Consider the following 26708-nt stretch of genomic DNA (forward strand, 5'->3'; position numbering starts at 1 on the left):
GCCGGGTGAAAGTTGCTGCACCTGCTTTAGGCGAATTATGGTAGCGCTAGAAGTTGGTCTGCCCTCCCTCCGCCGCGCGCCGGCTCCCTCCTCCCTGGCTCTCGGCGCGCTCCCTCCTTCCCCGCCTCCCCCGCCCCCTCCCGCCCCGCCCGCGTGCCGCCCGCTCGCAGCCACTCGCTGCCCGGGCTCAGTCGCAGCCCCTCGGAGTCGGGAGCCGGCCGCCCCTACGGACCGGAGCGTGCGGCCGGCGGCCGGGACGGAGCGCCCCCCACCCCCCCCAACCCGCGAAGAGGGCGCGGCGCAGGCGGCGGCGGCGGCGCGGCGGGGAGGAGCCCGGGCCGGAACCAGGGCTGGGCCGGGGGCGGGGACGCCGGGGTCCCGGAGCCCCGGCGGCGAAGCGAGCGGACAAGCGTCGCGGGAGGATCGAGAAGGAGGAGCAGAGCCGGAGCGAGCCGAGCCGCCCCCAAAGTGCGATGCCCCGGCGAGGCTAGGGCGCGCGGCGGGCGGCCGGCCGGCGCGGCGCGGAGGGAGGGCGCCCGGGAGCTGCGCGGCGCCGGGCGGCGCGGAGGGGCAGCCCCAGCAGGCGGCGGCGGCGGCGGGCCCGGGCGGCGACCCGAGCGAGCCCCATGCCCCGCGCGGGCTGACGGGCCGGAGCCCGCACGGAGCGGCCGGGCCGGACAGGTAGGTGGCCGGCCGAGCCCGGGGACGCGGGTGGGGGCTGGGCCAGCGACCAGCCCAACTCCCTCGCTCGCGCACTCTCTCGCCCGCTCACTGGCTCACTTTGTGTTTGCAAACTGCCCGCCGGAGACGCGCCGGGCGCCGGGAGGAGCCGGGCCCAGGCCGGCGCACTTTGTTCCAGCCGGGGCCGGCTGCGGCGCCCTGACCCCGCGGGGCCGCGACACCCCGCCCCCGGCTCAGGCCCCCGCGGCCGGGAGCTGCCTGGGGAACAGGTGGGGTCTACGGCGCGGCGGCGGGGGGTGGGCAGCGGAGGTCGGCCGGGGTGGGGGTGGGGGGCTGGAAAGGCTACTAAGGCCCGCCATCCCCCCAAGAATCTAGGACCGGCCCCCTCCCGGCCTAGCCACGGGGAATGGGGTGTCCGGGGGAGCGACCGGCGCACCCCCCCACTCCCCGGGTAAGACAAAGAGTACTTCTCGGCCTAGACTTTGCTGAGCCGGGGAGGGAAGTGGTGAAGTGGGCTCCCCCAACCCCAGTGTGTCCAGGACTCCCCAAGACGCGCCGGAGGCAGACAGATGGGGACGGGGGAGACCGCAGTCCACCTCGCCGCGTCTCCTTGGATGAGGAGGGGACTCGGTTTGCTGGGGTCGCATCTCGGAGGTTCCGGGGCCAGTCGTCTCCTTTCCTCCATCCCTGGGTCGGCTGGGAGATTCGAGAGGAAAACTTCTTGGGGACTTGAGAGCGTCTAGAAACGGCCTCTTGTGATTTTGTGCGCCGGTGCCGGAGGGTGGGGGGCCGACCCTGTGGGTATCTTTATTCGCCCCATTTGAAGAGAGCCCCGCCTCACCGTACAGGGGAGGAGAGAAGGCGGCAGCAGGGTTCGGAGATCGCCTGGGAAGAGTGTCCCGGGATAACCAAGTAGGACCCCCTCCTCAGACCCAGGACTGTGGCATCTTCCCAGACAGGCCCCCCGCAAACACTTCTCCCCGAGCTGCGGTCACCCCGGCAGCGCTCCAGCCTTGCGCTCCCCATCAACGCCTAACTAACTTGAGCTGAGCCCGGCTAGAGCCCGAGGCGCTAGAAAGCGGGGCGCCTTGAGCTGCCTGGGGTCCTGGCCTCCCTAGCAAAGGAGCGGGTGCTTTCGCGGGAGGCGGATTCTGAGTCAGAGGCCCTAACGGCTGCGGATTCTCTCCAACTGGGGCGACCTCGTGAACACTTGGGCGTCCCATCCGGACTCTCTTGGTTGGGAGGAGAGGATATGGGAACGCTGAGACCCTGAGCCCAGATAGAGAACCCCCGACTCGGCCCTGTGCGTCGCCGGCTTCTCTTGCCAACCCCCGCCCCGCTGATTTCCTCGCTCCCTCGGTGCCTGGGTTTCAGCCGTCTGAAGATCTCCGCATGTCTTGCATCCTTGGGCCGAGTCTCCCTGCTGATTGACCTCGGAGACCGGAGCAGGGGTTGGAGGTGAGGTGCCCCAGGAGAAAACCGGAGTCTGAAGCTGTCATCTCAGTGGTGGTTGAGAAAAGCCCAGGAGCATTTTGGCCAATGCGGGTTTTCACTTGAACTTGAGCATCTTCATCCCGCACGTGCCTGGGTTGTCCCAGAGCGAACTGTGTTGGGTCTGGGATTGAGGGCTTGAGGAGCAGTTTGAGAGGCAGCTAGGGTTGGAGCTGGAGGTTCCCCTGGGTGCCCCCTTCTCCCACCCAGAAGGAAGGAGCTGTGGGATCATCTATACAGCCTGTAGCCGAGGGAGAGTCTGACCAGTCCCGTGGTAGATCACAGCGGGTAATGGAGACCTCGACACCAAGAATTTGAACCCAGAAATTCACTTTTTGTGAGAATCGGGACTGAAGGCTACTGGCACTGGGCATTTCAAGCTGATGACCTTCCTAATAAGCCAGTGGGTGGGGCAGGGGTGGGGGGAAAGGGCCAAAGGCCCAATAAGCTTGCCAGGGCCCAACTGCTTTAAGGAGAGTCACCCACCTCAGACAGCCCCTGCCTCAGCCAACCCTGCCCAACCCGGCAGAAAACTGCTGCAGGGGAGGGGAAATCTGCAGGCTTGTTTTGTTTTTGTTTTAACTTGAGGAACTTTGTTTTGCCTGGGTTCTGGGCTCTTTGTCACCTGGCAGGCAGGAGGGAGGCCCCTGGGACTGTGCTGTGGGCACCTGGACAGTCTGCCCGCTCCAGCACCCTTAGATCTGAGCCTCTCAGAAGTATGACTGTCTCCTGGGCGCCCCATCTGGTGTCACTCCCACTGTCATCAGTGGGGCAAAGTGGCATCAGGTAGAAGTGGCTGTGCTTCCCCCCCTCCCCCCCGACCCCCTGCAGCTTGGGACCCCTGTAAGATCTGAATCTCTCCTGGATTCCCCCTCACTACCTTACCCCTCCCCCATCCTAATCTTGGCACTACTCTGGGGGAGACCATGGGAACCTTTTCTTCTGGCACTAAGTGCTAGATTGCTGAGTGGGGTTTTCTCTCCCTCTCCCAGTCCTGGGCATGTTTTGCAGGAGTTATGGAGCTGGTGAACCCCTGAGCCCTGGGGAGAGAAAGGCCTGACACCAGTGTGGGGGAGTGTGGGGGTGGGGTGGGGGGGGCTAGTGTGGGCCCAACTTGCAAAAGGACCTGTCCCTGTCCCTTCTCACACCTGGACACCCCTACCCCACCCCCTTTCCTCTGCCTTTGGCCAGAAACTTCCTTTCTGGCTGCTGGCAGGTAGGTCCCTTCTTGCCAGGAATGTGCATATCCTGCTGGGCCCCTACTCTAAACACACCTCTTCCTTAGAGGCTGGAAAGTTGGAGCTGTGGTGGAAGGGTCCTTTAATCCATTAATCCCCCAAGGGTTTGCTGAGCCCCTACACTGTCTGGGCAGCTCCCAGGTTGGGCATTGGAGCGCCCAAGCTGTGAGGGCTGGGGTCTGCACATTGTCAGGGTAGGAAAGGCAGACGAGACAGGAGAGAGGAGGGTGGTGCAAGGGTGTCTTTGTCAGAAGAGAGGTATGAGGTGCAAGGAGGGGAAGGGTCATCTACCCAAGAAGGCTTCCCTGATCTGCCACGCCTGGCGTGGCTGCACCCTTCTTCCCTACCTCCTAATCCTTTGCTGCCCCACTGCCCTGGTGGCTTTCCTGTCTCTCCAGCTGAAATGCAAACCCCTCCAGCCCAGCCCAAGCAGGCACAGCACCTTTGCTTTTCTGATAACCCAAACTGTGTATTCTTGCCTGGAGAAGCCCAGAGACAGAGGAGCCTGGTGGGCTGCCATCTATGGGGTCGAACAGAGTCAGACACGACTGAAGTGACTTAGCAACAGCAGCAGTGAAAGTGATACTTTCTTCCATCCAAGGAGCTCTGGCACAGTTTCCTTTCAAAAGCTCCCAGCTTCCCAGACCAGGGCAGGATGGGCACTGTTTTTGACTGGATGCTGAGGCTCCAGTGGCTGAAGTGGCTTCCTATGACTTGGTGCCGACTCTGGAACTCAGGGCAAGGAACTCAGGCCTCCCCAGGGCAGAACATGGGTCACAAAGGAAAAGGCTTTGGAACCTGCCAGTGGTGATGGGACTCTGGAGAACTTAATTAAGCTCTTTGAACCACAGTTTTCTTATGCATAAAGTAGGTCAGTGATAGCAGTTGAGAGCCTGTTTGCCAGTGGGATGGAAGAGCAGGTGTCAAGTACCTAGAACAGTGCCTGGCACACCATAGTACTGACCCAGGGGTAGCTTTCATTAGATTCCCAGCACTGCCAGGCCACGTGCTGGACTGGAAATTAATCTCCATTTTAAGGGTTAGGAAAATAAAGCCTCGAGAGAAGAAACAGCTTGTCTGAGGTCACATAGTTAGTGGTGGGGCTCCTGGAATTCCCACCAGTGTAATCGGTAGGGCTTGAGCCTCTGCTGTGGGGAAGGGAGAAAGGAGAGGATGGGAGGGCCTGCCACTTCCCCTCCCTTTTTCTTGGGCTCAGGCCTGGGTCCCCCTCAGCCCTCCAGCAAGAAGGCTGGATTTCCCCTTCCTGTCTTTCTTTTAAGGGAGGATCTGGGCTCAGGACTTTGGATTTCTCAGCTGCACAAGACCCTGGAAGGTCCACCTCCCCCCAGCATGCTAAGGTGCTCATGGACACAAAAGTGGGAGGGATAATACCTTAGAACACAGAGGAGGAAAAATGGTACCATCTTTCTCCAAAAAAGGGAGACTCCTATGGTATGGAACCCTGGCTCACACAGTCTAATGGAAGATAGATTTGGCTGGCAGTCTTAAATCAATCTGGGACCCACCTCTGGATGGGTCACCTTGGAGAAGCAAAAAGCTCCTTCCCTTGAGGGTGAAGTCACTGTCTTTTTCAGTGTTGCCTTCCTGGATTCTCCATGGAAATGCATACTTTCACCCATGGCCAGTGCTGTCCTGTTGGGGGGCACAGGAACCCTCTATTCCAACACCCCCCAGCCCCAGGCTTGCAGATACAGTTGGCTTTTGAAGTAGCATTCAGGTGGGCCTTGGGAGGAGCCTGGACTCAGAGCATGCCTGCCTGAGCTAGAAACCGAGAGCTCCCTGCACAAAAGATACCCATTTGGACAAGGCCGCAGTGTGCTGGGCTATAGAGTCAAAGCTTCTAGTGCCTCAAGGAGTGAGCCATTCTGGCCTTGGCCAGGCTGGTGGTCTTCCTTTGATCCTTGTCCCCTGCAGCCTGTTCACCCGGGCCCAGCAGCTCTGCCTACCTCCCCAGGCCCCATCCTCTGCCCAACTGGAGCCTCCCAAGCTGGGACCAGAAGCTGGGTGGGGTCATTGGTGGTGCAGGGTGTGGGGAAAGGGGTTTTGCTCTCCCACTGGGAGTTTCTGACCATACCTACCTGGGCCACAAGTGCAGATGGGAAGGAGTGGGGGTGAGATGGTGGGTTTTTCTCAGATGGTTACAGAGTAGGGTGTCTAGTGACCCCCCATGTTTGTTCAAGATAGGCAGGGTCAGCGGGTAGAAGTTACCCAGAATTTCCTTGGGCAGCGAAGGAGAGACAGATGATGGTGACTGGAGGGAAGGGTGGGTCTGGGATTGGAGACCGGGATTCCACAAACCTTGTGGAGCCATCACTGCGTGCGGTTGCCTTCCACCGCTGAGCTGCCGGAGTCTCTCCGCAAAGAGATTTTAGAAGAGGTGGCTCCCTTGCAACTTGGAAAATCAGAAATGGAGCAAGTCCCCCAGTGAGGATCTTTCCCACAGGTGCTGGTGGGGGGCGGGGCAGGCTCTGGTTCCCATACTCCCCAGCCAGGACAGGATGCCAGGTCCTAGCAGAGCCTGCAGGAAGGCTGAGCTGTGTGGAGGGAAACCGGCCCAGTGGGCTGGTGAAGGGGCTTGTGTTTCTTCAGTCCGGCGGCCAGCAGGCAGACTTCTTCAGATTCGGCTTCCCAGCTCTGGAGCCCAGGCTTCCAGGAGACCCAGGCCGAAGGAAGTTGGTCAAAAAGAGGGTAGCATATACTTCCTCCTCTCTCTCCTTCAGGGGGTTCTTGGAGCAGAGTGTATGGCAACTTGAAAGAAAAGGGCGCGCTGCTGGGGACCATTTGTGGGAGGGAGCATTTGGGGGAGGGATGGGGACTCGGGATTTACAGGAGACCGAGGGAGGGGCGGCTGCCGCTCGTGCTTGGGCGCAGTGCTTCTCCAGGCTTCCGCATCTCCAGTTCGGGTCGTCTCCGGGCCGGGTCAGAGTCGCAGGCACTAGCGAAGGTCGGATGTTGAGGGTGCGTAGTCGGTCCATTTGGGGGAATCTTTCCCTTCGGAAGCCTCCGGTGTTCCCAGGAGAGGCCAAGCTCCGGGTCCTCGCGCCCTGGCTGAGTGCACTCGTTCAGGATTGCTCGCCCGGCCAGTGTTTGCCGGAGCCTTCGCGAGCTCATCAGTGCGAGGTGCCGGCAGCTCCTCGATCTCTGAGACCTGAGCACTGGGACGTGCGCGCCGAGTGTCTTCGGCCCTCTCCGAAAGGATGCTGGGGGATTTTGAGAGGTCCAGGCAACTCTGGAAGAGGGGCCTGGTGGCCTCAGATCTTTCAGCTACAGGGAGGGTCTCCCACGCCTTGTGCTGACCTCCCTGAGCTTGGGGCCGGTCTGGGTTGCGCGGGTCTGAGACTCCCTGGTGAGCGGCTCGGGTAAGCGCACATGACCCGCTTGCTCGTTCCCTCTGCGACCTTGACCATGGACCGTGACGCTCCCTCTCTGAGCCCCAGTTTTCCTGACTGTACCGCTGGGGAGGGAGCACCCACACTCCCCTCTCCCTGCTACCCACTTTCCCGCAGCTGTGGACTGGGGGGATTGGAAGTTGGGTGAGAGAGGAGACCGGTCCCCTTTGTTCCACCGCCTCCGCGGGTCCTGCCCGACAGGGGCGCTGTGGAGCGCGGGGCAGCGACCCTGCGGCCCAGGCAAGTCTCCTCCCCCGCAATTAGGCAGCGGAGCCTGATTAGAGGGGCCGCTGCGTGCCCCCTCCCTCTAGATCCTCATCTTCGAAGATTTCCCTTCATCAGAATCTCACATCCTCCAGAAATTAATTTGATGCCTCTTGTTATCAATTAATTGAATCTCCTTGGGAGAGAGAGCTCAGCGAGACGGGCTGCAGCTTGGCCCTTGTGTGCTGCCTTTCTGCCCTCCCCCTTACACCAGGACAGCCTCACCCCTTCCCCATCTATCTTTTCCTGCTTTTAAATTTATTTTCTAAAATAAAACCACTGCTATGGGCCCTTTAGCCCAGTTTGGCTTGGATGGCTACCCATGGACTGGACCCTACCTGAGATTCACCCTTCTGAACGAATGGGGAGAGGGGCAGTCTTCCTCTCCCCTGGGCCTGGGTTGATCCCTGCATTCATCAGCAAAACCAAACCCTTTGGAAATTTGGCCATGACCTTGATTCTGTGTGCTTTGAGGTCTGCTGGTGAGAAACTCGGAGAGGAGGACTGGGGTAGGAAGATCTGGGGACAGAATCAAATATGCACAGATACACATCCTAGTTGGTGGAGGAGACATTGATGGACCAGGGTAGGGACCGTCAGTCACCAAGATTTTATTCTTGTGAAAGTTCTGTCCTTTTTAGATGAGGCATTTAAGATCTGTTGCCCTCCGTTAGGGCTAATCTGTTAAATGTACAGCAGAGGGCACAGGTGTGTACCTCCTGCCAAAGACACCTACAAGGTCAGACTCTGCCTTCTGCATGGAAGATGGAGGAGGAAGGTTCTAGAAGACATCCCAAGCCTGGGAAGGGATTATGGCAGGTACAGTGGAAGGAGGCGGTCACCAGACCCTGGCTGAGGGACTGTGATTTGCCATTTCCCATGCCTCCTTTCCTTGTTCTTGTTTAACAAGTGAGGTCCCCTGGCCCAGAGAGGTGATTAACTTGTCCAGGGTCACACAGCTGACCGGAGCTTGCCCCTGCAGAATGCTGGCCATAGGACTGAGATCACAGATGGGCTAACGTCACCCCTTTGTTGGCTCTCACAAAGTTTATTACGGTGGTAAATTTCACATAAATGTCCCTGCTCGGCTTCTTTTGAAAAACCCACACACTATGAAACATGGAGCCTGCATTTCTGTGGGGTAAAGATAGGCTGGCGTTGAGTATCTTCCGAGTCCCACTTGGCCCCCTTGGGGACTGACCCTGAGGGCATTTCTGTTAGCAACTTTGCCATGGAGATTTTGCTGAAATGGCAACCCACTCCAGTATTCTTGCCTGGAAAATCCCTCGGACGGAAGAACCTGGTAGGCTACAGTCCATGGGGTCGCAGAGAGTCAGACACGACTGAGCGACTTCACTTTCACTTCAGTATTCTAGGAAGATCTAGGCAGGGCGGGTGTCTGAGAGGCTTTGCAAGGTCTGTACAAGCTCAGAGAAGACCTTTAAGGACACCCAGACCCACATCTAATTCTTGCACAGCTGCTTAAGAACTGATTGTGATAGATGAATTTTTCCCCCCTTCTTTCTACCACAGAGGGAATTTTAGGGCCTTATGTCTTGAGGGATCTGTTCTAAGCTAAAGTTAGCCCATCGGCTCCGAGGTGAACCCCTCTATGAAAGTCATCACCCTCTTACCTGCCATCCCCAACAGAAACTTAATGTACTTTTTGGTGGGGGAGAGGAGACTTTCTTCCAAGAATGGAACCACACGTGGGGACTAGAGAAGCGCTGGGCAGCAGTAACCTTTCTGGAAGTCATCTTGGAACAGGGAAAAAGATGTGGAAGGATGCTGTATCTTGCATATTTGAATGTGGGTGTGTTTTTTGGATGCCTCTGAGTTGGTACCCAAGATTCCTGTAAATGCCACTGCTAGATATCGGGAGACAAAGAAAGGGGCCAGGGCCCAAAGAAGGACAGACCACTGGTCTGTCCCAGGCTGGCAGGAGCCCTTCCTGTGCCCACGGGAGCCCCCTGGTGCCAAGGGCACTACCAGAACCAGGCTCCAGATGGCCTCTCAGGCCCTGAGTGAGTACCCCACCCCTTAACCAGCAGGCCCCCCACGAAAGACAGCACTATTTAATTAGCCATCTCTGATTAACCAAACTTGGCATTCGGCTCCTCTTGCCCTCATCTTTCCCAGCTCCGAATCAATGGCTTTGATATGCTAATTAGGGAGTAATTTAATTTCAAAAGGCCGCAATTAACAAGGGTGTTGTGGACATGCTGTAGTTAAGCGGAGTAATCTAATTTGCATTAGTAACAAGCAGGGACTAATTAGAAGCTTAATTAGACACTTAGATGGCTCTTATGTTTACTTTCTTAATGAGATGGAGTGGGCTCTTTGGTTCTCTTTTTCTCTTTTTCTTGCTGTTAATTCTTTCTTTCGGTCATGGTACTTGGAAGAAGTGTTGAGGGAGGCCACCTTGCTAGGGCCTGGTGGAAGCATTTTGGGGCCGGAGCCAGTGAAAAGTGCGCTGGGGCAGGGGCATGGTGTGGTGGTGAGGAAAGGTTCAGATTCCTCGGAAATTCCAATGACCGCCCTCCGGGCTTTGCCACCTTGAGATGGAATTCCAGGGAAGAGCTCTGGTTTGGGAGCTGTAGGGTTTCAGTTTGGCTCAACCTCCTAGCAGCCAAGAAACCTTGAAACATCACTAAACTTCCTCAAAGAGTGGTTCCTTCATCTGTCATAGTGAGTGCCTCTGTGTGACAGGATATGGGGAAGAACTTTCAAGGACTCTGAGTGGAATAGTTGTTACTAAAATATATTCACAAATTGTGTGCCCAGGCTTCACTTACTGAAGACTCAGCTCAGAAGTCACCTCCTACAGGAAACCTTCCCAGAGCATCCTACTCCCTCGAGGCATCCATGCCTCCCTGGAGGCGTCCATAGCCAGCCCCCTTCTCCAGTATCTGCTGAACATAACATGGGTACAGTTGTGTGTTGTGTAGTCGGTTCTCAACCCTGGTTGTACTGGAAATTTAGAATACTTTTAAAATTATCCATGCCTAGATCTGACTTCCCAGAGAATCCAATTAAATTGATCCCAGCTAGAGCCCAGGTGGGGGCTTCCCAGGTGGCACTAGTGGTTAAAGAACCCACCTGCCAATACAGGAGACGTAAGAGACACGCGTTCCATCCCTGGGTCAGGAAGATTCTTTGGAGGGCATGGCAACCCACTGCAGTATTCTTGTCTGGAGATTCCCATGGACAGTAGAGCCTGGTGGGCTACAGTCCATCGGCTGTCCATTGGGTTGCAAAGAGCTGGACACAACTGAAGCTACTTGGCGCACAGAGAACAGGTATGGATATTTTTTAATGCTTGTGTTTGCCTGTGTCTGTCTCTCTCCACCCAACTATAACCCCCCTCCCCCCAGCAAGGGCTGTGTTTTATTCACTTCTGTGTGCCCAAATGCCAGTACCCTCTGTGCCCAGCGTCATTCAGACAACTCTGTGACAACTAAAAACTGCTGATTAAAATATTTGATGTCATGTGGAAATGGTTATGATAGTAAGTGGTGAGTGGGAAAAAAGTTCAAACCATGTACAGATTATGAACCCAAGCTCATGTTTTAGAAATTTATATGCCCAAAGAGAATGAAATGGACAAGACTGAAAGGGGTAGGGCCCCAAAGTTTAGCTCTCCAGCTGGTAAACTTACAGGTACTATTCATTTATTTCCTCTTCACATGCTTCTACCAAGATGTCCTACTCTTATGATTAGAAGATAAAGTTATTTGAAACTTGGAGGAGAACCTAGAACAGAGAACCCCAGGATGGCAGCTCACCTTCCAAATCAGAGGCACATCCTTATCCTGGCATGTGCATCAGCTCCTTGGGCTTGGAGGTTTTGTGCTAAGAAGAGGCCTCAAATGATCCCTGAAGTTGGACACCAGATAGTTCCCAGTGTGTCATTCAGGGAGACTCTTAGGCTGCAGTGAGTTAGCAGGGAGCCCAGGGTGCCAGACTCTGACCCACACAAGAGCATCCCACAGTCCAGGGAGGCCCCTGGAGAGGGACTGAGCTCTTTTTCTGGAGCTCCGATGGCCCCCTCTGCCTGAGGAGAGACACTGCCCAGGCTGATCAAAGTGCCAAGCAGTCATGGGGCTCGCATCACCCTGCCTTGCTTTGAGGACCCGATTGGCAGCTACAGAGACATTCCAACCCTTGGGTTCTGTCTCACTTTCCTCAAGTGCTGAAGAGAGTGAAAATGGACGAGCCTGGAATGGATGGGGCCCCAGCATCAGGGCCGGGATGAGGGGATGGCATCTGGACTTGCTGGGTCCCCACAACAGTAGTAAGTAGCCTTCTCTGCACACCTTCAGGCAGCGATACCGCGGCAGCCCTGTAAGGAAGGGTTACTGTATTAGCTTCACGTGACAAATAAAGAAACCAAGGCTCAGATGGTGACCTCACTGCTCATGTTCTAATTACAGAGCTAATAAGAGACCAGAGCAGGGTCAGCAGGTAGGATGTGCAATGAGGGGCTGGGAGGAAAGGCCGAGGCCCCCAGGGCTCCTGCTGGAGCCCTCCTCTCACCTGGTGGCCCGAAGCCAGTGGGCCTTTGGGGCCTGAGCTGGATGGGCAAGGGGATCCCCGGGCCTTGGAATGACAGATTGGGAAGTATCCTTCAGGTGCTTGAAATGCCAGTGCTCGTTGTGAAGAGCCCTCTGCTTTACGTCCCTTGACACAAGTGGGATCTGATAGCGGGACAGCTAGAGGAGGAAGAGGAAGAGAAGAGGAGGGAAATAAAAGGTAGCCCCATGCTCTGTTCCATATGGTACCTGCTTATGTGTGGCTTTTTTTTTCTCTAAATTACACCTTATGAGAACCTATCTTTGAAAGTTCCCCCCCCCCCCATGTAGTACTATAAAGTCTTTTATTGAATTTATTAGAATATTGCTTCTGTTTTACGTTCTGATTTTTTGGCCACGAGGCATGTGGCATCTTAGTTCCTCAACCAAGGATTGAACCCGGTCTCCCTGTTTTGGAAGGTGAAGTCTGAACCACTGGATTGCCAGGGACATCCCATGTCTTTTTATATAATCCAGAAATGCATCCATTTCAAAGACTCTTTGCTCTGAAGGAAGTCTTCAAAAACCAGTGACTGCTCTTGTAAAATCAGGCCTTTTGCAGATGCTGTTCCCCCTGCATTCAGTGTACACTTTGCCTGACCGATACCTGCTTATTCTTCATTTCTAAGTATAAATGCCAGTTCTTAAAAAGAAGCCTTCTTTGCCCCTCCATATAAATTGAGTCTTTTATTTGTTCCCTGTACTCATATTTATAGAATTTATTTTATTTGAGCTTATCTACATGTGTCTTTATTTATCGTCTGCCTCACCTTGTGGGGACATAGCTCCCGGAGTGCAAGGCCTGCTCGGGTCTGCACACACACAGCCTGGCACGTGAGTAGGTGCTTAAATATTTGTTGAACGAATGAATGGATGAAGGGTCATTGCTGGTGAAATATTCTCCTGGGCAGCATCAGAAGAAAGAAAAGAATGAGTTTGTTTGTGGCCAAAACTTCACGCTACTGGCTAAACTTTCAAAAAAAACAAATGCCAAATTTACCCAGGAAAAAAGGGAGGTGAAATTGTACCTCCATTATTACCAGTTGTCCTCAAAACACCCAGGACACCTACGCTGGCTTGTTTGAGTTTTGTAAGCCAGTTGGAGGCCAGGACCAAGTTTTAGTATCCTGTAGATAGGGCCTCACTCAGTGCTTGGCTTAACTGGCACAAAATCCACGTTGAATGAACGAATGGTCTTGGGGGTAGATCACCTCGTTTTGGCCACCAGGAAGCTCATAACTGCCTAATCAGCATCACCTAGGAACTTTTAAGAAATGAATTCTCAAAGCATTCCAGGCCTAACATCAGAAGCTCCAGGCCAGGGGCCCAGTAATCTGTATTTTAACAAGCCTCCCAAGGCGATTCTGATGCACTGAAGTTTTGAGATCCTCTGGCTTAAGGTCTTGGCCCATTTATTCTCCCTTGTACTACCCCATGGTATTATATTTTAAGTAGCTTTGTCTGTCTTTTATTGCAGTCTGCTTCCCAGTCTTTCTTGGAAGTTGATAGGGGTATATACATTGTAAACAGATAGCTACATCTAGTCCAATTTCCCCCGTCATCCTACAGAGAAGAAAAGGGAAGAACTTGCCCCAAGTTAAACTGCAAATTGGTGACAGAGGTAGGGCTAGAAGCCAGCTTCGCAACTTCTAGTCTCAGGCTTTCAACTGCCCCCCGACAAGATTCTAGGTTTCCCAAGGGCTGGACCCCGGTGTCTGCTATTTCAACTCAAATCACCACCACTGCTCTGGGTACAGGTTACCTGTGGTCACGCCCCTACCAGCCGGGCTTCCCCTGAGAGCTGGGGGTGCGCCCCTTCTCCGGCTGCACGCATGCACGTGTGCGTCCTGCCGGACACGAGGCCCCTAGCGAGAGCGCGCTGGGGGCTGCCCCGCCCCTTCCCTCGCTCCCTCCCTCCCTTGCGGGTAAACTCCGGGCATCCATCAGTCTGTTAATTGCACTAATTAGAGATCGCGGAGGTGTTAATTGGAAAACCCTGGTATTGTGCCTGTTTGGGGAAGAAAACGTCAATAAAAATTAATTGATGAGTTGGCAGGGCGGGCGGTGCGGGTTCGCGGCGAGGCATAGGGTGTCATGGCAATCGCTCAGATTAAGCGATTGTTAATTAAAAAGCTACGGTAATTAATACTCCGTACACCATATGGGCCCGCGGAAAAGGCACAAAAGGTTTCTGCGCGTGTGGGGCTCCCTGTTCCTTTTCCCTCCCCCACCCCCCCCAGAAAGCACCCTAACCCTTGGGTCCTCCCTTTGGCCCCAAGGTGGGTGGAACTCGTCACTTCCGGCCAGGGAGGGGACAGAGGCGGACCCGGCGCGTTCCAAGCCGGTCCGTGCTTCGAGCCCGCATCCTTCGAAGGGCCAGGAGCCTCAGGGGAGGTGGGAGAGCCCCCGGCGGCCCCGCAGACACCCCCAGAGCGGAAGAGGCGGTTGCGGCTTTGACCCTGCTTCCTTCCTTCCTTCCTTAACTGGCCAGAGGCTCTCAGGTGCCCTGGCGCCCCAGGGGAGCCCTGAGAGACCAGAAACCAGGACCTGCCCAAGGGTAGGACCAGCACCCCACGGAGAAATCCTGGCGCACAGGGGATGACTCCGCGCTGCCCCCAGCTTGCGGCAGGGGAGGGTTCAGGGAAGGCTGAGTTGGCCATGACCGAATCAATTTTAGGGAATCCTAGAAAGATCTTGTTCCCTCTCCTTACGTCTCCATTTGAAGAAAGAAAAAGCAACCAGTGACTGGCTCAAGGTCACCCAGGTGGCCCTTGAAACCAGATGGTCTCCTTCCCAGAGTGCTTCTCAGCTCCTGCAGGTGGTCAGTCAGCAGTTCTTTGCTGAGGACAGGGGTCCCCAGGGCTGGAGCTGGCTTGGCAGAGGGGGAAGTGTGTGGAAAGAGGCAGAGGGGTGGGAGTGAACGGAGGAGGGGGTTCTTGGAGGGGACCCCTCAGTACCACCGCAGGCAGCCCAGGTCTCCACGGGGAGTTTTGAGGCCTGCATTTCCCCTTGGGAAAGGGACAGCTGTGATTCAAGTGGACCCTCCATGTCTCTCGGCCGCCTCTAGAACTTGGTGGTTTCCTATCCACACACTGACTGGGGAGTTATACTCCTGAAGCTTCCAAGTCCTAAGAGACCTTCAGGACCACCTCACCACGCAGAGACAGGAAAACGGAGGCCCAGAGGAGGAAGGGAAAGGATTCACAGCTGCTTGTGGCTGAGCTCTGGTGCCTTGACACTCAGGCCCCTGTCTCCCCCAGCCAGAGTCCAGGTTCCCACGGACACTGGCTTTCTCCCCTGTCCTTATGGGAACCAGGCACTGATATCAAGGCCTGCCTCCAGCACCCCACCCCAGCCACCCCACCCCTACCTGGCTGGGCCCCAGGCACCCAGAACCTGCTCACCCACAGTGCAGGGAACACCCCAGTGTTGTTACATCACCCAGCGGAGAGACAGGCATGAGGCTGCCCTCTGCCCATGTGCTTCCCCTCGGGAGGGCAGGTGTCTCAGGGCAGAGGTGAGGGTGTGGAGATTTCCTGGGAGCACCCACCTGCAGGTTTGGGTGCGTGCTGGTGGGCGGGCAGGACCCTCGAAGGAGTTGAAGGCCCCGGGGAGCGGGCAGAGCAGAGCGCCACGTGGGAATTAATGCCATTCATACACCCTGCGGAAATGACTTTTCAAATGCATATAATCTCAAGCATGCAAATGAGAGGCTTGCTTCACCCTGTTTAATATGAATGATCGGCGCTTGAATAGCTATTATTACACGCCACATTGCAGCAATTATGTTGTTCACTGGGTGTCGCTCTATATCCTGCCCCCCCCAATAAAAAAGAAAAGAAAAGGACACTTCTGTTTGCATCCTCCTTCCTTTTTTCTCCTTTCCTCCAAACTTGCTGTCTGATCAACTTTATGGTGTGTGTGGGAAGGGGGGCACTCTCTCTTACCCCAAGGAAGAAACTGCTGGATTCCCTCTCCTTTCTCCTGTGCACACACACACACACACACACACACAGCCCTGAGGCTCTGGTCTTTGTCCCCAGGGGCCCAGGAGTTCTCAGATCTCAGGGCAGCTAGACTTGGAATCAGGGCCAGGGTCAGGCCGAGGGAGAGCAGAGGGGCCCTGCTGTCTTCCCCTCCCCCTCGGGTAGCTGGGAGCCCAGGCCTGAGTGCAGGAAGGTGCTCTGTAGGCTGCTGGGGGGGACTGGAGCCCTGTGCTCTGGTGGGTGGAGGATGGTGTCCATGCCATCCATCATTTGGCAGCTGCCGGCCCCCGGGCTGACACAGCCATTAAGGCCTGAGACCGAGTGCTCCATCTCTTCCAAACCGTCACCCCCAACCTTGCCCTTGCCCCCGGCCCAGCTCCTCTCGGAACCCAGGATTGGGAGCTGCAGCTAGGGGGAGAGGGGTGGTTGTAAAAAGTCCTTGGGAACACGCAGAGAAAAAGGGACACTCCAGCAGCACGGGGTCACCCAGGAGGCCGCACAGATCATCACAAGAGCAAGTGTGACGTGGCACACGGGGACTCGTGGGCTCCCCGTGGGCCCTCAGCAGTGCTCTGTACCCCCAGCTCCCCCCACGCCCTCACTGTCCTTCCCATTCTGCTGACACTGGGGACAAAAACAGCAAGGGGCTCAGTAGGGTGACGGGAGAGAATTCTTCCAAGGTGAAAGAGAATTTGGGAGCTGCCTCCTTGGAGAAGAAAGTAAGGCAATGAGTCTCTTCCAGCCGTTGGCCTAGTAAGGCCCACTCGCACCCGTTTATTGGGTCAGGGACTCCATGTGTCTGTGGGGTCTGCAAAGGCCAAAAGGGAATCAAGAAGGGGAGGAAAGATCACCGACTGGCTTCCACCCCTTGATCGCTGTGTGATCTCGGCCAAGTCTTCGACTTCTCCGAGCCCAGGGCCTTCACCCTTACAAACAGAGAGAGGGCAGGTGAGGAAGGGACCGATCATCTGTTGGCCCTTAACTCTGCAGGTGATTTGTGTGTGCTGTTTTATTTACTCCTCACGGGACTCTGAGGCTGGGAGAAATTCCTTCTACAGACAAAGAAACTGAGAGAGATTTAGGGAGGTTAAGACTCCTGTCAGAGATCAGTAGTGGATACCACTGTGTCTTGTTGGCTGAAATCAGTGTTCCTCTCAAGGGACTGTGGCTTTGGCGATAGCTGGAGACCCCAGCCTTTGAGAACAGCTCTGCCTACTGAAGCCCCCCATCTGCTTCAGTCTGTGTAACAGGTATCTGAGCTAGTGCACCGTCCATGAGATGCAGAAGGAACCGCAGGCCCCCTCCTCGCTGGCCTTGACCATCCCTGTCATACCCTCTTGTCCTGAGCATGTTTTTGCCATTGCTTGAGAGGCAGTTTGGGGACGTGGGGGAAGAAGACACTGGATTCAGGCCTTGGCTCAGCCTTGGGTAAATCTCCTGACCCTCTGGACCCTCGGTTTCCCATCTATAAAATCAGGACGAAAGGAACGGTCTCCCACAATTCTTGTGAGAAGGGGTCTGGGTGCCTGCGGAGACAGTAAACACTGAGAATCAGCTTTGGGCCAGGCGCTGGGCTAAGGGCCTTAGAATGGAAGGTCAGGGATGTCGGACCACTGGCTGCCCCCCCTCCCGGAGCACAGCTCCAGGCCCAGCTGAGGGACTGGCATCCAGTAGTGGGTCCTGGGCAGACGGCGGCTGCCTGTGCTGCAGTGGGGAAAGGAGGCCCTGTCCTTGGGGAGCTCCGGATCTGGGGGGAAATAAACACAACCGCCATCACAAGTGTTGAGGGGAGGCAATATGGTGGCTCCCAGTGAATACCTCAGCTGCTTTTCAGTCCTTGCAGACCCCTGCCCGTCCTGGCTCTGCCTTACACACTAGCCTGGAGGGAGAGGCCTGAACTGGTTTGAGGGTGGGGCATCGCCCCCTCGAGGAAATATGGGGCAATGGGGGCACCTCAGCTACAGTCTGGAGCTGCCCTTGCCTGGGCCTGGGGGGAGGGTGACATTAGGAGGGTCTGCACCCCAACAGGGGTCCCAGGGTCAGCCTCCAGGAAGTTGAGAGGGAGAAGCCGCCCCAGGGCTCGGTGGGGTTGTGTTGTCTGGGGACGGGGGTGTTGGGGGGGGATCCCTTGCTGGCCCTGCCTGGCAGGCCTTCGTGCCTCAGCCCCTCCCCCACGTCTCTCCTCCCTCTCCAGGTCCCGCTAGAGCGACATGATGGTGGAATCCGCCTCGGAGACAATCAGGTCAGCTCCGTCTGGTCAGAACGGCGTGGGCAGCCTCTCTGGGCAGGCCGATGGCGGCGGTGGCGGCAGTAGCGGCGGCGGGGCTGCGGGCCCTGCCGCAGGGGGTCCGGGCAGGGACTCGGCCGTGGGCGCGGACAGCAACGGCGAGATGAGCCCCGCGGAGCTCCTGCACTTCCAGCAGCAACAGGTAGGAGCCGGCACGCCTCCCCAGCCACCTGGGAGGGATGCCGGACCCCTGCTCCTACATCCTGGCTCCCCCGGGGGCCTCCCCTCCCAGCCTAGCTGTCTTACTTTAACCTTCTTGAGAAGGTCCAACCAGCAGAGACAACCCCTCCTCCCTCTAGTGATCCCTAAGGCCAGAGGAGAGCAGCCCTTCCAGAAAGGGTGGTGTGGCTGGGGGCCCTGAGATCTCCGGGCTTAGGCTCAGAAATGCCCACAAGGGCAGACAGATGGCTGGGCAGTAGGCTCGAGGTGGGTGCATCTTGGGCAGGCAGGCAGGCACCTGGGCTCTACTCCTGCACTCTGGCTAAGTTAACAAACAGGGTTGGGGGAGGGAGACCCCGCTCTGGGTGTCTCCTCTTTGGCCTGGGGGGCTCTGCACACGTTGGGAGCTTTACTTTGTTTGTATTGTAATGCATTCCCCACCTGCACCTCTGCCTGGGGCCCCTGATCCAAGCTGTGAGTCAACTCACAGGCACCGGGGGTCAGCACACCTGGGAGGAGTTCCCGAGCTGCAGGCAGAGGCAGGCCTCCATGTTTAGTGCCCGGACTGGAAACCTCTGTCTGTATCCTCCTCCCTCTTCCCCCTTCATCATTCCCACCCTAAACTGCAGAGTTCAGGAGTCCAAGACCAGCCTCTCTGAGGATCAGGAGGCCTTAGGGTGGGGAGCCTGGTTGGGTTATGACAGAGCAGGGGCCCCAGTTCCCAGCCCCACCCGGGAATAAGGGAAAATCATGCTTGACAAGTTCAGGAGAACCGGCCCAGCCAGGGCTGGCCTTGGGATGCGCCTTCTCTTATTTGACTTTGGTTCTCAAGTCACTGCTGGTGGTGCTACCCCTGGGGGCTGGTCCTGCACGTGCCTCCCTGCCTGTGCCCCTCCCTGCCCTGTGTGCACAGGTGTGTGCCCCTATCACTCTCTTGCTCTCCCCCAGGTTTGCCCTGAGGCTCCTTCTCCCACTTCATAGCCCCTAAGGGGCCCTTTCCCTCCACACTTGAAGCCAGAGGTCAGATTGGAAGCAGCACTGTCAGAAGGCCGAATCTAGAGCTGGTTAGCCAGGACTGACTCAGGGAATGAGCAAACCCAGGTTCCGTCTCCACCTCTCCTTCCCTGCAGTTCTTCTGGGCCAGTCCTGGGTTTCCCTGAGCCTTGGCCTCTTGGCACCTGAAGCACAGGGACTGTTAGGATCAGATGCAATTTGGGTGTGAAATCCTTCCCCCCAGTGACTGATCCATACGGGTGTGAACAGAATTGAGGACTTTAAAAATCCCTTCCTCTTGCAAACAGTGGGAACTTGAGCAGAAAAGGCCTGTCTCCTTTCTCCAGGGAGATGGTCCTTGGGAGTTCGCTGGCATCTCCCAAGCTTGCCTAAGCAGGTTCCCTGGGGAAGAGACCCACAGAATCTGTACCATCTATGGGGGACAGAAGGTCAAAGGGCAGAACCCTACCCTTTATCAAAACAATAACAAAACACACCAGGCCAGAGATTTCCAAGGCCACCCATTTTGTGTGGGTGAAGACTTCTATCGCACCTCTAGGCAGACAGAGCTATGAAAATTTGTGAAAGTGGAGGGAAGGCTAGGGGGAAAGTTTCTTTTAAGAAATTATTTAAAGAGAATACTGAGCGCCAGTGAGCAGCAGGATACGCGGGGAGTGGTGTGGGGTGGGGAGAGATGGGACTGTCTGTACTGATCAGGTTTCTGTGTTTCTGTTGCATTCAGGCTGGTGTTTTACCATCTATATTCCACGTTCCAGTTATCCCTGTTTGTTTTGGTGAATATCCCAAAGTCCTGGAAAATCCTATATCTGTTTCACAAATAAACTGGGGTGGAGATTTGGAGGCAGGCAGAGGGAGGGCTGGTTTATCCATTTGCACTCACTACGGGCGTAGTGCCTAGGGCCAAGGAAAATATTTGAGACTTAAAAAAGGTTTTCTTGGCTCCAAACTATGAAAAGAACCCTGCAAAATTAAAATTACAAAATTGTCAATTAAGAGGAAACAGTCTGTGGGCCATCCTTCTGCCTCCGATATATTAGTGAAGCTTTTGGGGGTGGGGCTTCAGGGTAACGATTTCTGGATACCCCCTCCCCCGCAACAAATGTCTCTGACTCTTTGTTGGGAGAGTGAATGGAGGAAGAGGGCTGGGCCCAGCAAGTGCCTGCTCCCTCTCAACCCCAATCAGGAAGTCCTTGGAGGACAAACAAAAACCATGCCTCTGTTTGATGCTTTGGTTCTTTAATCCCCTTACCTTCTCGGGGAAGTTTGTGTTGTTCTTATTCCCACATCACAGATAAGGGGGCAGCCAGAGGCAGCAGTGACTTGTCCAGGTGCCAGGGATGGTAGTTCTCGGTTCTCCTGGCTCCTGGTGTTTCCTCGTGCAGGGCTCAGCTCCTACCACACTTCGCAGTCCCTGAGGCAGCAAGGCCTGGTGCCTACTAGGTGCTAAATAAACCACTGTTGGTGAGTGAATGAGAGCTCTCCACTCTCAGGCTAAAAGCGCTCTTAAAACAAACCAACAAAAAGCAGCGCTGGCCGCCGGCTCTAAGTGGCCACTCCAGAGGTTGTGAGTGGGTCTGTGGGTGGCGCCCTGGTCCCTCCTCCTTGTACCCCCATGGCGCCTCTTCCTCTGTCCGTCTGTCCATCTGTCGGTTGGTCCCTGCCCCTCTGCTCTGGATAAACAAGCCCTGGAAATGCAGTCTTGGCCTTTGGGAGTAATGAGTTGACAAAGGAGAGAGAGAGATAAACAGGGCGAGTCAGAAGTCAGGCTGGTGACAGGACTTTAGGCTGAAACAAACAGTGCTGAAGAGGGCAGCCACGTCACTCTGGAACAAGAGGCGCCGGTTTCCATGCAACAGCAGGCCGAGAGCTTGTTTAAACAGAGGCGGCCAGGGGGTGGGGGTAGGGGGGCAGGGCTGGGCTGCCCGGCCCTGTCTGACTGGAGAGAGGGTCCCCGTCTGGTCTGGCTGCCCTGCCTCGGTCCAGCAGCCAAGGCCCCAGCTTCCTGCTCCCTCCTCCCAGCCCCTTTTTGGTGAGTGACAGAGCCACACTGCCTCCACTCTGTCCTTGGGGCTTTCACCTGGTCTCCAGTCTCCTGGCGAATCTCCCCTGAGGAGGAGGCAGGGGAGGACTGTGAGCCTTGGAGCGCGCATTCACTCAGCAAACATGCATGGAAGCTCATTCTGCACCCAGCACCCTGCTGGCCCGCTGGGGTTAGTGATCCTGTTAGAGATGCCTTGAACCCAACAGGCGTGCCAGCTGCCCATCAACCCCTGCCTTCCCTCATCAAGCCAAAGTCTTCCTTGGCCCATATTTCCCCTCTAGGGTGGCATTTTTTCTTTGAAGGTTGCCCTTGCGTTTTCTCCTAATCTGACTTCACCTGTATGAACACGTTCCCATTGTGTAGGGCTTTCCCCGGGGTCTCCACAAATATCCTTTAAGCTCTCCGATGAGGGCACAGCCAGGGCTGGGAGAAGTGTGTGGCAGCTCTGGGGAAGTGAGGTGGAGGGCCTGTGGAGGTTTCGGGGGCCAGGCGGGATGCTCGCTGGACTTGGGGCCAGGGGGACTGGGCCAGGCAGGCAGCGGGGTTGGGGGGGGGCGGGCAGCGGGCAGAGCGGCTGGGCTGAAAGGAGTCGGGGCCTCCAGAGCTGCCACTCCTATTGTCCTCTGGTTGCGGGGGTGACAGGTCAGCAAGGGTCACGGGAGGGTTGCCTAGCGTCTGGGAACTCCCACTGCAGTTGCTGTGGCAACCAGGCCAAATCCCACCCTGTTCACATCCTGTGAGGAGATTCAGAATGGTTGGGGGGCTCTGCACATTAATGGGCTTTTACCTCAGCCCCCTCCATAGAGACGGGGCTGGGCAGTGTCAGGGAGCTAGGGGAAGGAAGAATGGAAGAGATTTTCCTTTCCCTCTCCCATCTGGCTCTCGTGGCCCCAGTTCCTGGGGGGATGGGGTGGAAAAAGGGGAGTCTTCGGAGGTGAATTAGCACAGACACCTCACGTGTGCAGTCAGCAGTTGCCTTTCGTCTGCAGGTCTGGGGCCCATTTCTTCAAGTCTTCGCTCCCGCCCCAGATCCCGTTCTTTCATCTCCGGTCCCACACCCTCCAGACTCCCCTTCTCTTTCTGTAGAATGAGTCCTTTCCCAGGAGGTGCTGGGGGCCCCCCCGAAGGGAGAGTCAGGGCCCACACTCCTCAGAGGGGAGACTTAGAAAGTTCACGCGAGGGAGGTCCCAGACTTGTGGACAGCTGCAGGGAGTGTTAGAAACTCCCTGCGTCCCTCCTGCCTGGGAACAGGGGCCAAGTGGGAGGTGGGGCCAGGTAGTAAGGTGACGGGCAGGGTCCTGAGAGGGCCAAACTCCCCTTCTCATACCCCTCCTGGGTAACTAAGCCAAAGGCCCCCCTGTTTTGCATGTCTGCCTCCTGGTCCGACAGGAAAGGAAGTTTCCCTAAGAGGGGAGAGAAAGGTAGAGGAGGGGTGTCCCCAGGCCCCTGCTTCCTTGGGACTAGGAAGGAGACTGCCCACTGTACCCTCAGGCTTCCCTTCTGCTGTGGAATTCTGAGACCCCCTCCTCCCACCCTCCCACCCCACCTCTTTCATCTCCCTTTTATACCAGAGTTCTTGTCCTTACTGATAAGGAGTTTGGGGAGAATTGAGGGGGAAGAAGGTGAGTGTTTCCTCTTCTAAGGGTGAAGGACTGAAGCCAGGTGGGCACATCCCAGGACCCCCTCTCAGTGGGTCAGCTAGGTGTTCTCCTGAGGGAGCCCCAGTGGGAGTCGGTGGGGAGGGAACCGTATGCCCCGCACAGCCCCCACTCCAAACCTCACTCTTAGGGCCCCTGCAGGGTGGCTAGCATGAGGGCAGTGGCTGGGTTCACAGTGGCCCTGAACCCAGACCTGGGAGCAGACCCACTTCCAGAGAACTCCAGTTACTGGGACATGTCTAGGAGGGGAAGCGCCACCACCCCGCAACCCTCAGCCCACAGTGCTTCAGTTCCTTCCGGACGCCACTGTTGGACCTTCCTGGGGAGCTGGTTTTGGCCCCGAGAGGCTGCACCCATGCCTCTGGGGCAAGAATGGAGGGGAGGGCCAGCCTCTAGGGAGGACCTTGCCCTTCTGGGCCGTGGTGGGTTCTTGTGTTAATCATCTTCCTTGGAGGGGTCGCATTCTCAACACACTTGTTGGGGAAGGGGTCCTGAAACTGGGCTGTGTGTCTCCCACCCACGTGGGCCTGCCTGTATCTGCGTTGCTGGTTTTCATTTTAATGGTTCTAATTTGAGAATGTGCCGATGTCATTTTTACGAGGTTGGTGTAAAAAAAATTTACAGCCTTACCCAAAAAGCTTTTTTTTTTTTTTCCAAGGGAAAAAGGTGTAGAATCACTTCGGGGGTTTTATGGTCTCCTCTCCCCGATCCTCCATGCCCCTCCTTCTCTGCGTAATTTCATTTTTATGTCTCTTTGCTGGAGGACAAAGCCTGGCTGGTGGAGAGCCTGGATCTCCCCAGGTCAGCACCCTTGGTGGTTGGGACCCCTGACTGCTGACCCTTCTCCCTGTCCCCTTTCCCTCCACACTCTGGTCCCAGAGGACTTGTATTTCAGGGAGTAGACAGAGGTTTCCTGTACCAGTCAACAAGTACTTATTAGGTACCTACTGTTTACTAGCAGTGGGTTAGGTATCTGCTCTCAAAGATTACAGCCGTTCTTGCTTAAAATTCTCCAGCAATTTTTCATCGAATATAGAATGCAATAAAAAACCAGCATCCCTGTGATCTGGCTGCCACTCATTCCTGAGACTTCCTTGGAAGCTTGGCCACACTGGCCTTTTTGGTTCATAACGCTCCAGCCTTACACCTGCTTCTGGACTCTTGTACCAGCTCCTTCCAGTCGTATATCTGTCCCCTGAAAGAGTAGCCCCCTCATCCTCAGTGTGTCCTCGGAGGGGTCCTCCCTGGCCGTACAACCTAAGTAACCATCCCACCGTCCTGCACAACATGGCCACTATCTCACAGCTCGCTTCACTGTGTTACAGCGTCTGTCTCATTTTATTAGGATGTGAGCCCAGTTAAAGCAAATACACCGTGTCCCCAGTGTCTAGGACAGTGTGGGTGTCCTGCGGGACTTCATAAATACCCCCTGAATTATGGATAAAGGAATCAAAAGTCATGTTCCAGGGGGACAGGTGATCAGGTGATAGGCCTTTCTGGGAGGGCTTTTCAGGTTTGGGGTGGGCTGGCCCCCTAAACACCCTTCTAGGGCCCTTTCCTCTAAATCTAGCCAGCTCTCAGTTGAAACTATCCAGACAGTTGAGATCCCAATTTTGCCAAAATTAGCTAGATGCAAACAAAAGTTTCAGTTTTGTTTATTTTGGCTGCCCTTCACCACCATTGGAATTAAACCAGAGTTTTAATTCCCGGGGGTCCTCCATCCTGCCTGCCCACCTCCTGGCGCACTTCCCCTGTTCAGAGCCCATGTCAGGCCCAGGGGATTCAGGTTCTGCTTCAGCTGCTGTGTGACTCTGGGCACTTCACTGCCTGTCTCTGAATTTCCATTTCCTTATCGATAAAGTGAACTACATCAGTGTTTTGCAGATATTTTTGCTGGAATCTGTTGTAAGAAATACCTTTTGTTTGGAGCAGCAGCGCAGTTTTATGAAACAATGCTTATGCTTATGTATTAACTCTGATATTTTCATGTGTGTGTGTATTTTTTCCTTGTTTTTGACCTTCTCAATTGATATTCTATGACCCACCATTAGATCATGGCCAGGCCAGCACTTTGGAAAACACCAGACTAGATAACCCTCTAACCCTCCAGCTCACCAGTTCTGTGATCTGTGTGATTCTGCTCTGTTCTCAAAGTTCAGTCCTTCAAGCTTGTCTTCCTGAGCACCACGTCCTCACACACACATGGACACGCACACGCACACAGCAAGGCTGGGACCCCAACGCAGACCTGGAATCCTCTAGCTTGGAGAAAGAACTGGTAAACATCCCTGCACCTGACCTCTGCACAGAGGTCACTGGTCCTTCCCTGAATTCTCCCAGACAGAAATGAGGGTGTGGTCTCATCCCGTAGATGAGAGACCCTTCTGCCCCAGGACTTGTTTTTCTTTTCCTAGTAGCTCCCTGTTGCCCTCCAAGCACTAGCTTCATTCCCCTCCATCCTCATGGCCCTCCCTGGGTGCCATCCGTTATAAACCATTTGTTCCTAATTGTGGAGATCCTGCTAATGACTTCTGAATGGGCAGTAGGGGGAGGAGAGTTCGGCTTCATTAGCGAGACTGAGTTCTTAGGCTTGAGGGGGGAGTGGGGTGGGTGTAGATGGAAGAGGAGTTGGTTCACAAGTCCTTCTGGTGGCAGTGGGCAAATGATCAGGAGCTGCCTGGGAAGGTAAAAGATTAATAATCACCATCACAGGAGTTAACGTCCATCCAGGACCTGCTGGGGTCGCACTGTGCTGAGTACTCCACGCACACTGTCTCATGTATTCTTCACAACAAACCTCTGAGCTGACTACAGGGTTATTCCCATTTTACAGAGGAAGAAACTGAGGCTCAGAGCAGGACTTAGCCAAGGTCGTTCAGTAGATGGTAGAGCCAGGATTTAGATCCAGATCCCTTTGACCAGGGTTCAGGCACTGAAAGAACCAGTGCTGCCTGCTTGAGAGGAAAACTAGACCTTAATTCCCAAACCACAGAGCTGAGCATTTGGTTTTCAGTCTGAGGGGTGGAGGGAGACGGAAAATAAGCTTGAAAAGGCCAAATGGTTCCCAATTTCCTATTGCTCCCTGAACCCTCCATGCCTTCTCCCTGGTGGGATTTTTTTTTTTTTGGCTGTACCACGTGGCTTGTGAGATCTTAGTTCCCAGCCCCAGAATCAAACCCTTGCTCCCCTGCAGTGGAAACACAGAGTCTTAACCATTGGACCTCCAGGGAATTTCCGACCCTGATGGGATCCTAAATGCCTCTTTCCACCAAAAGATGTATCTGGGTATCTCTGGCCTGCAGGGAGGGGAAACTGCGCCCACTTTCCTCCTGGGGAGATTGTTTTTTTGGTCTTTCCCCGCTTTCATCCAGCTGTACCTCCCTTTCACATCTAGACAGCTGCAAGCTCCCAAGACTTCGGGGAAGGCACATTTGTAGGCCTCACCAGACTGTGCATGAGATCACGATGATCTCTCCATGGGGTTGAGGGGGGCTGGGCAGTTGGAGGTGTCTGAACTCCACTTCTTAGCTATGGGACCCTGGGCCTCAATTTCCTTGTCTGTCAAATGAAGCCAGTGACACCTGCCCTGTCTAGCTCAAGGTTGGGAAGCTTCACCCAAATGTAGAAGTGCTTTGAAAACTGCCAGGCCCTGTTCACATGCTGGCTCCTGAGCTCTGTGTCATTCTGGGCCTGCCTTCCCTGTTCAGCCTAGACTCAAGTGCATTTCCCAAGGGTGTCTGCCAGGTGCTGGTGACCGGGGCAGGAACCCACAGATCCATTTAACAATGTCTCTGTTTTCAAGGAGGCCAGGACCTGGTCGTCATCAGCAGAGAAGGTGGGGCTGCATTTGTCAAGGTTGGGGGGGGGGGTGTCATTTCCCACGTGTCTCAGAGGTGGGCAGTCTGCAG

The 26708-nt window shown here is 55.5% G+C and overlaps 1 protein-coding gene across 4 annotated transcripts in view; it reads left to right on the forward strand.

Annotated features, from left to right (window-relative positions):
• The first annotated feature begins 590 nt into the window (after positions 1-590).
• The window catches only part of FOXP4 (forkhead box P4), a 51118-nt gene continuing 25000 nt past the window's right edge, over positions 591-26708 (forward strand). For all 4 annotated transcript variants that reach the window (XM_069564705.1, XM_069564707.1, XM_069564706.1 and 1 more), the window contains exons 1-2: positions 591-681; positions 17836-18070. In XM_069564705.1, coding sequence (XP_069420806.1) covers positions 17852-18070 — 219 coding nt within the window. In that variant the 5' untranslated portion in view covers positions 591-681; positions 17836-17851. The remainder of the gene's footprint in view (positions 682-17835; positions 18071-26708) is intronic.

This window comes from Ovis canadensis, chromosome 20 (genome assembly GCF_042477335.2).
Source record: "Ovis canadensis isolate MfBH-ARS-UI-01 breed Bighorn chromosome 20, ARS-UI_OviCan_v2, whole genome shotgun sequence".
In the NCBI taxonomy this organism is placed as follows: domain Eukaryota; kingdom Metazoa; phylum Chordata; class Mammalia; order Artiodactyla; family Bovidae; genus Ovis; species Ovis canadensis.